This window comes from Dermacentor andersoni, chromosome 10, assembly GCF_023375885.2.
Source record: "Dermacentor andersoni chromosome 10, qqDerAnde1_hic_scaffold, whole genome shotgun sequence".
NCBI classification, from domain to species: domain Eukaryota; kingdom Metazoa; phylum Arthropoda; class Arachnida; order Ixodida; family Ixodidae; genus Dermacentor; species Dermacentor andersoni.
Genome location: NC_092823.1, coordinates 67,322,580 through 67,335,979, shown reverse-complemented (window position 1 = coordinate 67,335,979; position 13,400 = coordinate 67,322,580). Strand labels below are relative to the sequence as shown.

Sequence of the window (13,400 nt, the reverse complement as noted above, 5' to 3'; positions counted from 1 at the left end):
ACTACGTTATATCACACAGGCATGCATCCCTTTCACACTTACCGCCTCCACCACGCATCTCCTCGCTACTCTTCTCCGCTGTAGCCGTCATGGCGAGGAACGCTGCACACAGGTAGGCGCGCATTATAAGAAACTACCGAGGGCACTAGACATTTTTTTGAAGTCACAGTTTCATGAATTTCTAGAGCAGATTTCGCCAGCCATGAAAGTTGATTCCTTCGTAGAAAACGGAAATGAAATCCAATCATGTGTGCACTTTGTAGAATCTCATCGTTGTAATATTCCTACCTACTATTTATATCAATATGTACAGCTCTGAGGCAGTAGTGTGCGCCCACTTTCCCGTTTTCAGGAGTGCATATTGCTTTTACCGTGAGAACCGTTGTCTTTATAATTATACAGAATGCATTGCCACTTGGCAGCACTCGCTTACCTGTCAGTACTGCAAGGAGCAACACGGCAGAGGTGAACTTCATCTTAGGAATGGGGATGATGCCTACGAGGATGAAGGAAAGTCTTCGTGTTATTTTTCTCAAAACACCCAGCTTATAGTGCAAAAGTAGAGAAATTCCCTTCACACTGAACATTAAGTGCATTTAGATTTTCTATCAAGATTAAAATATTTAGGATCCATTTCGGCCTATAGATGGCCTTTCAACGTGGGCTATCACCTTAGAAACGCATCTGTCCTAATATAGGACCGCTTGGACTTAGCGTAATCGCTGTAGTTTAAAGCAGCATAGCGTGTAGGGGAGACTTCATCTGAAAAATTGGAGTCCCACTAGGATGAAGAATAGCAGCACATTGTTCGATGGTTTATAGGCGTGGAAATATCGTTTGAAACGGCAGCTCAGTAACCTGCGGGCGAGAACTTTTAGTACATAAGCTTTTGGTATAATCTAAAGTCCTTCTATTTGGGATGCAAAGCCGTGGGTAAGGACTTTCTCGCTTAGTGGGCACTGTGATTTGGGGGGTTCTTTGGAACGATGTTCCAAAAATATAGGGGGTCGGGCGACAATCCAGCCTTATTGAGAAGTAACAGTTTTTTGGCTCACGAGACAGCGAAACTTCATATTTACTTTTTTAAGAAATTATTTCGTACACCTCGCGTTAAGCACAATATTGATGTTTTGCTAACTATCAAGATCACGAAAGCAATACTGAGTTTTCAAACTTCAAATTCTTTTTGAAATTTTAAAATTGTTTTGGAACAATACAAGCTTTTCGTGCTCATTCAATAAAGGTTTGCGGGGAACATATAAATCAGTAGATCACAGACTAATCACAGGAACAACGTATGCATAATAGTAAATATCAATCGTACGAGCAAGAAAGTTTGTCGACTGCTCACAGAGACATCAGAAACCTACCTTAGAGGAACAGATGCAGGAATTAGGCTAGGTCTTCGATCTTAGAAGTGCTACAACACTGATTAAGGCATGACAATGGGCCTGCTTTATATCTCCCTTAGGCCGGAAAGGACGCACGTGGAGAAGGGTTAGGCATCTGCTCAAGAATTCACTGGGGACCGGATAAGGCCTTTGCTCTCCGATGTGCAAGGTACGCCAGCTTAATTTGAATTTTAGAGCGATGCATGTTCGATGAACCACATATTCAAAAACAGGAAACCGGATACACATCCTCCTTAACGGTTAGCTATTTTTATGCATGACAAACTTAAAATGGGGATTAAGATGCATGCACTGTTCCTTGGGAAAAAACATATTAGGCTTATCTCTCATAAAAGTGATTAGAAAGAATTTTTGGTGGAATTAATTGCGTCGATGATTCAAACTTTTGTGGTGCTAAACTGTGGTGCTAAACAACATCAGTGCGGAGCTCGCCGATACAATGTTACTGTGGGGATCGTTCTCTGAAAATATTTTGCTTATTATTACACCACAAGCAAGTGCTATGATTACGTTGAATCGAGAATAATAATTTTAAGATTGCATACAGCCGTTATACATGATCTGCCTTACCTCATTTGTCTAGACCAGTTCTATGTCGAGGCTAGCTTAATGCAAGACATCTAGGAGTCTGTTAATGCTTGCTTTAGATAAATATTATTGGAGAGACTGGTCTAGCTTTAGGAAATCGCAAATATTTGTGAAATACATCTGATTTTATAACCATGAGACATGGTAAACGACAAAGTTGAGAGAAATACTTTTGATATTGTTACGGAAGGATGAACGAAGGGAGGAAGAAGATCGCGAGACGCTGCCTGCGGCGCGTTGTTGGTGGTCAGCCATCTTAACTACTCAGATTCATTTTGTATATATATCGTAAATATAATCTTCTACACTCCCAACATCCCCGTAACAATATTTGCTAAAATATAAGGTGCCTAATGAAGTGCTACCTAGTGAAGTGGTAAATAATATTTTAACTTTTTAACGAAAAGGCATTTTTAATTCAAATGAGCGAAATAAAAAAATTAATCCCTCATCTCACAGTGCCTAATAAAAAAAAACTTTCATACATTTCACGTGCAACAGTTATACAGCTCGTGCCGAAGGTTCGCTACATTTCTAGATCTAATTACCATTTATTGGCAGATACAGATACCGAATGGGGCCCAGATTCTTTGATGTAGCAGAGGAGAGTGGCATGAAAGCATATTTAGCGCCAGCCAACAAGGACGGAAGGGAGACGACACCAGAATGCGCATTGTGGTGTTGTGGTGTCGTCTGCCTTCCGTCCTTGTTTGGTAGCGCTAAATATGCTTACAGTTTACCAACACGCCCAACAAATGCCAAAAGAGTGGCATGTTGCAAAGTTTCCGATGTGTGTTTGTATCACAAAGCTTCATAGCAAACTCGTATGGGTAAGGTACCATTTGCCTGCTGGCCATGACATTCCTTCTCTTCATCTTTGCCTGCAAATATATTGGTTTATAGCTGCCATGTGCGGTTTCAACCAATGATTAAGTATAAAGACACTTGAAAGAGTTACTGCTAGAAAGCTTGCTTGCTGTTTTTTATTTATTCTTTTTATTTATTAGTTACCTGATTATGATTATGAGATTATGATTATGAGAAAGTGTTTGATTCAGTCGAAACCTCAGCAGTCATGGATGCATTACGGACTCAGGGTTTAGACGAGCCGCATGTAAAAATACTGAAAGATACCTATAGCGGCTCCTCAGTCACCGTAGTCCTCCATAAAGAAAGCAACAAAATCCCGATAAGGAAAGGCGTCACGTAGCGAGATACGATCTCTCCAATGCTATTCACTGCGCGTTTACAGGAGGTGTTCAGAGACCTGAATTGGGAAGCATTAGGGATAAGAGTTAATGGAGAATACCTTAGTAAGTTGCGATTTGCTGATGATAGTTCCTTGCTTAGTAACTCAGAGGACCAATTCAAATGCTTGCTCACTGACGTGGAGAGGCAGAGCGGAAGGGTGGGTCTAAAAACTACTCTGCAGAAAACTAAAGTATTGTTTAACAGTTTCGGAAGAGAACAGTAGTTTAGAATAGCTAGCGATGCACTTGAAGTGGTCAGGGAATACATCTACTTAGGACAGGTAGTGACCGCGGATCTTGACCATGAGACTGCAATAATCAGAATAATAAGAATGGGCTGGAGTGCGCTTGGCAGGCATTCTCAGATCATGAACAGCAGGTTGGCATTATCCCTCAAGAGAAAAGTATATAACAGCTGTGTCTTACCAGTACTCACGTACGGGGCAGAAAACTGGAGGCTTACGAAAAGGGTTCTACTTAAAGTGAGGACGACGCAACGAGCTATGGAAAGAAGAATGATGGGTATAACGTTAAGGGATAAGAAAAGAGCAGATTGGGTGAGGGAACAAACGCGAGTTAATGACATCTTAGTTGAAATGAAGAAAAAGAAATGGGCATGGGCAGGACATGTAATGAGGAGGGAAGATAACCGATTGTCATTAAGGGTTATGGACTGGATTCCAAGGTAAGGGAAGCGTAGCAGGGGGCGGCATAAAGTTAGGTGGGCGGATGAGATTGACAAGTTTGCAGGGACAACATGGCCACAATTAGTATATCACCGGGGTAGTTGGAGAATTATGGGAGAGGCCTTTGCCCTGCAGTGGGCGTAACTAGGCTGATGATGATGATGTTGATGATGATGATTAGTCACCTGCATCGCCCCGTAGGTCATTACAGCCGGGAGGTTATAGAATTGAATAAATACTTGAACAAGTTAATTCAATGCGTGGAAAAAGGCATCATTTTCTGTGCTGTATACAATACTCGATGGCAAACTGTTCCAATCTCGAACAGTTCTAACAAAAAAGCGACAACGGAAGACGTCACCCCTACAACAAAATTCGCTGACCTTCCAACAGGGGTCAAGTCGCTTAGATATGTAGTGTGGTGCCAGGATATATTGTTCGCGGTTCATGCCTCTTCTAGAATAATAAATATCGTGGAAGAATTTTAATCAGAAATGCCTTCTATTATCCTTCAACTCTTGCCATTTAAGCTTAAGTTTGCTTTCTGTCATGCTAAGCTGCCGGCTATATTTAACAAGAACCAATCTAACTGCCCCATTCTGGACTTTTTCTAATTGATTTATAGGCTCAGATGTGTGTGCGTTCCAACAAACACATCCATATTCAAGTATTGAACGCACATGACTGAAATACAACTGCGTTATTAAGTTACTCGGTAAATCACTAAAATTGCGCCTCAAGAGTCGCAAAACTGATGCTGCCTTATTTCCAATATAGTTAACATGTTTGTTTCATCGTAAATCGGAAGTAAAAAACACACCTAGATATTTAAATTCCTTGTTTGTGTTTAGAGTTATATCATGAATTCGGTACCTTTACGGATGATTAGCTCGTTTTCTTGTGAAGGTGACGTGTAGTATTATTTATATTTAATGACATATCCCAACGCACACACCAGTATGCTATAGTATTTAAGTTAACTTGCAGGATTTGTGAAACGGAAAAGGGCATCTACGACTCTATAAACAACGCAATCATCGGCAAACGTCCTGAATGAAGACTGTATACCAGTTGAAATATCACTAATATAAAACAAAAACAATAGTGGCCCCAACACTGAGCCTTGGGGAACTCTTGACGTAACTGACGCATATTGCGAAGATATACAGTTCAGAACAACAGCCTCTTTTCGCAATGACAAATATTCGGCAATCCACGCAATTATTTTAGCATCCAAGTCATAAGTTCTTTTTTTGGAGAGTAGGAGACTGTGCGAATACATCAAATGCCTTGCGTAAATCTAGGAAGACGCAGTTCGCAACTTGTTGCTTATCAACTGCCATGGCTAAATCGTGTATAAACTCTACCAACTGTGTACTGCAAGATAATCCACGCCTGAAATCATGTTGGCAGGGACCTAGGAGATTATATTTAGTTACATGGGCCATAACGCAACTGTATATTGCATGCTCCATAACTTGGCAAGTTATACTTGTTAAGGAAACGGGCCTGTAGTTCTGAACGGAGTTTCGCACCCCAATCTTATGTATGGGCACGACTGGCGCTAATTTCCAATCATCAGGCATGTCTGTTTCATTGAGGAACTTCCGGAACAACCGGGTGAAATAAAAGCATAACGTCTCCGCACACTTCCTTATGATAGCGGCAGGAATGTCATCAGGGCCGCATGCCTTAGCTTGGTTCACATCTTCTAATAATTTACGGATACCATCGACACAAAAGGTGACTTCAGGCATGCGGTATATTTCAGCAGATAATTCAAAACAGACAGTACGTAAGCTAGACGGGAAAAGCACAGATGAAAAATAATGGCTAAACATTTCAACTTCGCACTCATTATCATGAATAATTGTTTCCTTATTTTTCAAAGCATGTATCGATCGGTTATTCTTGCCATTACGCTTCACATACCTCCAAAATTCTTTGGTATCCCTGACAAGTCTTTCTCTTAGATTAAAAAAAATGCAAGTCCTTAACGATGTCGGACTTTTGTCTAAATTCAATTTTTATTGCTTTCAGCAAGGCCAAATGCTCTGGCGAACTAGAAGCCTTGTATTTATGATAATTTCGTCGCTGTCGGCGAACGAAGGCACGTAACTCTGTTTCAACCCAGGGTTCGTCTCGAGCTCGCCTACTTGACATAACTCGTGATGGGACAAAACCTTCCCGCAGTTCAGATATTTTCAGTTTGATAGTATTCCACAGTTGTTCGATATCTAGATTTCCTGAGAGTGCGTCAAAAGTTGGAAAGAACGACTCGAAAGCAGCACTAATCGCCTCGTAGTTGGTCCTGCTGCAGGCATAAATATTTCGACTAGGTGTTTTTGCAACTTTCACATACGGAACTGATAACTCTGCTAGAACAACGTTGTGGTCGCTCAAACCTGGCAGCACCCGCACATTGTATACAACATCAGGTACGTTACAGAGCAAGAGGTCGATTACGTGACCTGCTCCGTCAGTGCGCCATGGTTCTTTTTTGCACCGGCACTGTCTACATGGCATGGTTTTTACCGAAAAAGGCTATACCTGCACTGGCTACCAGCTACTAGATGTAATTACAGTCAGCGCGGCATTTACTTGCTCCAGAAAGCTTACTATCCTAAAAGAAAGCGTCTGATCAAAATACTTAAGACCACCGCGGATGTGCTTTCAATGTTGGTTGAAAATGGTCATATGAAATGATGCATCCTGCCACCCTTCGTGACGTTCTAGTAAATACTACGCTTCGGTTGAGATAATTTTCTCCCCTTCTTGGCCTGCTGCTCGAGCATAAGACCACAATGAAGTAGGCTATTCTTTTGCCTGATGCATGGGACATCAGCATCGACAATACTGATCAATTCGCCAAGTGCGCCAATGAAGTTCCTTAGCTCGATGGATTTCAAATTTGCTGTCAGCAGCGAAACACAACTCACCAGAACAACGTCTGTTACCTGCTGTGCTGCCGACGAAATTTCGGCCTACAGCGCTTGCATTCTTGTTCAATGGCTGAATGACATGGATATGCAAGTTGATCTACATCGTCCACACAGCACATCCATCCCACCACGTTCAGGAACGCATGCTGAAAAACGAGTCCCCTGATCTCAAAAACTAAAGACAGTATTATAATCAATCAATATTGACACATGCCAAAGATATCAAATGTCCATAATGTGCGGATTTGGAGAACCCCATGGCGAGATTATAAAGGAATAATGAAGACTCTGAAGCGTCGCTCGCGGCCAGGGAAACAGACGTGCTGTACAATGTTTGCCTGCACTTTACGATTGGGTAGACGTAATCTGTAATGCCAGGCGCCCTCTTAAATAGGCACCTCATGTTTTACTGCATTTGGACAGTGCTCACGTCGCTGTAGTCCTTGATTATGTCTAATGGTAAAAAATGCATCATTTATCACCGGGTTTGACGTTCTAGGGAAACCAGACTGATTTTTTCTGTTTATTCGCACAAAGCCGCAGCCACACACACCTCATGATCTCTTCACATGGACTAGATGTGTTTCTAGTGTCCTGCAGCAGATTTAATGAAACAAATATGTGCTCTACGAGAAAAATTTTACTCGAGTTTCTGGCGGGAAGCAAAGGTCATGAGATGTACGAAGGCGAAGGTGTGCGAGGTGTAGAATTTGCTAGGTTGCACAAGAATAGCTTTTGCTAATAGCTTTTGCATTTTGCTAACGCTTTGGCTAATAGTGGGTTGTTTACATAAAGCTAAAGTAAGAGATGCCTAACAAAAAGAAAATCAATGGAATGAAATCTCTTGTGACTGCACTGTAACAGTTATAATGGACACGCACCACAAGGTTCGCCTTGGTGGGGCTTGTGTATACCCACCAAATAGTTATAAGATGATCACGAAAACTCACTCTTGAAAGAATAATCACCGGTGGTGGTGGCCGGAATAGTCATGTCGTCTATTCCGATTAAGCAGGTTTTAAATCACGCCCATGTGTTCAATTTGGCCAAAGATGAGAGGTAGACACGGGAATTCAGCGTTAAGGATGTAGACCAATGCTTAACAATGCATGCACTGTGGCTTCAGTCACCTTGCAGAATCGTGCTCAAAGCTGTTCTACTCTCTTTAAGGCCCCAGCAATCTGACTCCGAGTGAAAACACTTCCATCTTTTGTCTAGTAGTTCAGCGTCAGCATCACTCTGCGCAGCCTGCGTAAGGAATTCGACACTTGCTCTGCGTTCGCAAGAAAGACAACTTGCATCTCTGTGGTACCAAAGTTTATGTAGGGAACACGTTCCACAAAGTTTACATCGCTTGAGACACAAGAAGGCCATCTCCGGAGATGGCTACACAATCGTCGTAAAATAAAGTATAAACGTGTTTTTTTTCCTTATTCATGAAAAGCTCTTTCGCGATGTTGACATCAATGCGAATGTTCAGTAGGGTCTACCTGCTAAGCCTCCTAATTGGTCGTCTGCTAGCTTAGAGGTGTTAGATAGCTGCTCTCCGTGGAAAAATCTTCTGACTGCTCCAAGAGTGAGCGGAGGGTCCGGTACTTCTGGTCCACGAAAAGCGAATGGCGACTCACGCAGTTCAGCGAATGTTGTGTTGAGATTCGGAAACGGCACGAGGAGTATCGAACACCAAAAAGCCGTCCGAAGCAATGCTTGACTTTCAACGATGGACGATTGCAGAGTGCCAATGAAGATTTGCACGACGTTGCGTGGCGTCATCATGAAAAGAAAAGAAACAGAAATAAAGCAAACAATGTCTCTCATTCATTTCGGCCGACATCAGAGCCATAACTTTCGAATTCCTCGTACGTAAACATTCGCCTTTTACAGTTCGTGACATACATTCACTTTTCTTCGCTTCCCACCCGCTAAGATTAGAAATGAGGCGAAGGAAATGATTTATAACTTGTGCATGCGTTCAGCGAGAATGCGTTCTCAATATACAGAAATATACAAGGTGCGTGTTGTTTGGTGGTAGACGAAATGTTTTAATGTAAAGCATTCCTTACCAATTTCAGGCAATTTCAGAGAATCCGTTTACCTCTACAGCCTACTATGCCGCATCACATGCGGCGCTAAACTATATGGCTAGGTCGGTATGTGCTAGCGTTCGGGCTGCCGTAGCGGTGGCGGCATTGTCGTCATTCGAGCTTTGTCATGAGACTCTCGCCTTGTATGGAAGTGATGTGCCTGCGCTCGAGCCAGGTAATTCAGGAGCATTCGCTGTCAGAACAGTGGCGTGATGAAACGCGCTGGCATCGAGAAACGAACGCTTCGCGCTGCCCTTTTTTTCACAGCGAGAAAATCATTTACGGGAAAATGAATGGAACTATTCTTGAAGGTACTGGGAATATCCATTGCGCTATTGAATTTCCCAGCAGGACAGACCAACTAGCTGGAATAAATGCATTCAACAAGTCTTGCAAGAATCGTAGTGGTAGAGAAGTTTACCAGCTAAAACCGAGTAGACCGTGTGTGCTACAAGTATACCAGCGAGGAGTGCTCTCAAAAACAATCTGGTGGAGGCTCCACGTGGAGCTGGTCGAGAGGCCAGACCCTCCTTCTAAGGGTATCTAGGCGCTTTATGTAGACTCGAGAGGTGATCGGCACACCAGTTGTTGTGTTCTAGATTCTGCAAAGTGAGAGACAAACGGTCTTCTTTTGCCTCTCCGGCCCCTCTCCCGCCATTCCGAGACTGGTTGCCGAGTGCCCTCACTTGCCACAACCACCCCCACCCGGTTGTTGTTTACACCTATTGGCATCGCCTTCTAAGAGCTTCTACATGGCCATGGAAACTGGGAGTTCCTCAATGACAGTTGCTGCTATGATGTTGCCAGGCGGGAGTTCCGCGCAGCGTCGTCCTGCTTCATGAAAAAGCAGGCCTCGATGCTTGCATAAAAGGGCTCGTAAATACAACGGCCATGAAATTCCCGTGCGAGTGCTTATAACAACGAACAGGCGGCGCATAGCTGGTCTGTGATTAACAATCATTACTCGTGTGAAACGTGCTTTTGTATCGCTGTTTGTTCGGAGGCGACCATTACCGGTGTTTCCTAGTCTAGATGCACGGATTTTCTTAAGCATGCCTCCCGGCTGAAGCACAGGTAATTCCCGTCAATCCGAGGCGAGTGTCGGATGAGCAAGGTAGAATGACAAAAATGCCGCGGCCACAACGGCAACGTGAACGCAAGTATATACCAAGAGGCCCAAAATGTTTCGCCGGGCCAGCACCGCGGCGTAGGAGGCTATATAGGTATACATATACGCCGTACAAAGCTATACACCCTTAACCGCATTTCGTTGTTGCATTGGTAGCACCTTTAACGTTAGTGATTTACAAAAACGTAGAGAGTACGACAACGGGGCTCTAAGTAGACGTGCGATTAGAAAAGAGGTAGTTGAAAACTATGCGATCATTCTGACAGCCTTCGGCGCACAGAAATATCCGACAGGAGAGTTACGTATATTTTCGTACTTTTAATATTTTCATATTTTTATATTTCCAGATTTTCGTTTTGTAGCTTCAATGGATGAGCATGGTCGGTGCTGGTCGTCCATGCGTCAAGTTAAATCATTGCCTATTCCATTGTGGTTTCACGCTTGGGAATCAATCCAAAATGGCGGGAGTCCTATGGTAACTGAAGTACAGTATTGTACGGGAACGTCACGAAGGGCGCGTTGGTGCGTCAGTTTATTTGGCCATTTTCAAACTACTTTTTAAAAGAGATCGAAAGTGTTGTTGAGTATTTCAGTCCGAATCTTTGTTTTAGGATAGTAAGCTGTAAGTAAATAAATGCCACACTGAGTGCAATGACATCTCCTACCAGGTGGGCAATGGAAGAACAACCTCTCTCAGTAAAAACCATGGCATATGCACAGTGCCAGTGAGAAAAAGAAATCTGGGACAAATAAGTGAGCAGGCTTTCTAGGATTGCCTCTCTGAAGTGGCTTTATATTTCAGTCACAGTTGAAACTGCACATCGCACTTCTAAACAATGGTTTGGCAGCCGAAGATGTCGAAAACCAGGAAGCTTATGCCAACACGCGAAAGGTATACTAGCAGTATGGGTTTGCTATGAAGCATCGTGCTACTAAAGCACAAGTGACGATTTGGTCCGTACCACTCTCCTGAGCTACATCACACAATCTGACCCACGATTATGTATGTGTATCTGCCAATAAATGCAAGCTAGAGCTAAAATGGTTGCGAAGGTTGTGCACGAGTTGCATGCAAGGAGGTTGGGGTAAACCATTTACCTCTGTGAGAATGCTATTTTATAGGCGAATCTGATACGGTTATCACGTGGTGCATTATCACGCGCGCAGCGAAAGAAGAAAAGGTTATGCCGGGGGTTTGCGGTCAACGAACAGTGTCCAGCGATTGAAACGTGATACTAAGAGCGCATCGTTGCCAGTACTTCTTGTGCCAGCAAGAAATTCCTGCAGCTACGTGAATCCCCAAACCAATCCGACCAATGATGAAAATGATTGGAGCGAAAAAAGACAAAAAATTATTGCAAGCGAAAGTGAGATAAAATATTCTGAAACAAGAAATTTACAACAAAGACTGCTTGGGAAGTTTGACTCGCATGGTGTAACTCTGGGTGCCACAAGCACGGCTTTCCTGTTCGATCGTCTCCACATGGAGGGGAAAGGGTGGTGAATATGTTTTTTTTAGAAATCCGTGACTTTAAATAATCATTTCTGACGAATTTAAAATATTTGGTACAACTTCAACAGCTACAACATCACTAGGTACCTCATATTTTACAGGTTATCAAAAGTGCTTCTGTCAGTTTAGTCATTTACCAGGTCTTGCGGTAAAGAAAACATATAGTACTTTGTCATCATTCAGGATAGTATAACAATCAGCAGTTTTCGCAGATTCAGATTCAGATTTATTGGTTAAAAAATGTTTACAACATCGCCAGTATACAGACGAGGGTCCCAAAGTGAAATAACTGCAGTGGGACCCTAGGTTATTAATGACAATTGACAGTGTTATCAATACACCGCAAACAAACATAAGCATTCATATTTACCTAAAGGAAGAATCACACACTCTCCTAGCTCTTTTGCATAAAAGGCAGATAATACATAACTGATGTAAGCATTTTAAATGCTACTTAGAGTCGATTGAACGTTATTATTATACATGCTTGAGTTGTAGTAGTAAATGAAAAATTGTTTAAGAAAGAGCACGCCCGTGACATTCTATCTGTGAGTTCTGCGCTGTTGTTGTTTAGCACAACTGTTTACCAGTACAGAACAGTTTGAATCACTGCTGAAATGAAGTCCACAAAGATTCTCTTTAATCTCTTTTACGAGAGGATAAGCCTGATCAGTTTTCCGAAAGAAGAGTTCATCGATCATAAACAATATTTCGAATTTCTCGCGTATAAAAATAAGTTTACCGTTGAGAAAAACGTGAATCCGGTTTCCTGTACTTCAGTATGTGTTTTATCAAGCAGGCACCGCTTTAAATTTTAAATTAACCTGGCGCACGTTGTTCGTCAAAGAGCAAGAGCCTTATCCTTTCCACAGTGTATTCATGAGCAGATGTGCAATTCTTCTCCACGTGCGTGTCTTCCGTCCTAAGGGTAGATATAAAGAGGGCCATTCTCATGCCTTGATCAGTGTTGCAGCTGCTCTGCGATCGATGGTTTAGCCAGATTCTTGCATTTCTTCCTTTGAGGTAGGTTTTTCATGGGTGTGCAGAGAGCAGACAAATTTTCTTGTGCATTTCATAGATGATTACTACTACCCATACTTTCTTGCCATGATTAGTGTTTTATCGTCTTGATATATCTGTTCCCCGTAAAGCTTTTATTGAAGGAGAAGAAAATGTTTGTATTGCTTCAAAACACTAATACTCCGAAGGAATTGTTCGAAGTACCAGAAATAACTATACCTTTGGAGATTGTGATAGTTAGGGAAAGTCCAATTACGAGCTTGACAGGTGGTGTATTAAATTATTTTATAAAAAATGCCAGCAAGAGATTTGGCTGTTTCGTAAGGCACAAAGTCACATTTGCTTCTCAATTAAGCTGGATTTTTGCACGATCACCTACATATATAGGTCATCGTTCTACAGAACCCAAAACAAGACCGCACTATAAGCGAGAAGGACGCGTGAATTACATTTGTGAAATGAAGTCACCCCTACGAAGTGTGATACTTTTTAGAGCGATTACGCTAAGTAGAAGCTGTCGCTCTGTACAAGCACGCACAGATTCCCTGAAGTGGTAGCTAATATTCACCGGTCACCTAAACACGGAATGGGGTCCTAGATATTTCAGGATTTACAGAAAATTTACGCGTACCTAATGTTCGGTGCGCAGGCAATTTCTCTCTTTAACACTGTACATTCTGTGGTGTGAGGCAATTAATACTAACATTTTCCTTCGTCCTTGCCGTCAACAGACTCACTGCTGAGATGAAGTTTCCCTATGCTCTGTTGCTCCTTGC

The 13,400-nt window shown here is 42.4% G+C and overlaps 1 protein-coding gene across 1 annotated transcript in view; it reads right to left on the bottom strand.

Moving 5' to 3' along the window:
* The window catches only part of LOC126543465 (uncharacterized), a 37,464-nt gene that overhangs the window by 2,044 nt on the left and 22,020 nt on the right, over positions 1–13,400 (bottom strand). The window contains exons 2-4 of the mRNA XM_050190583.3: positions 8,507–8,589; positions 434–496; positions 43–102 (exon numbers count right to left, since the gene is read on the bottom strand). Coding sequence (XP_050046540.1) covers positions 43–102; positions 434–476 — 103 coding nt within the window. The 5' untranslated portion in view covers positions 477–496; positions 8,507–8,589. The remainder of the gene's footprint in view (positions 1–42; positions 103–433; positions 497–8,506; positions 8,590–13,400) is intronic.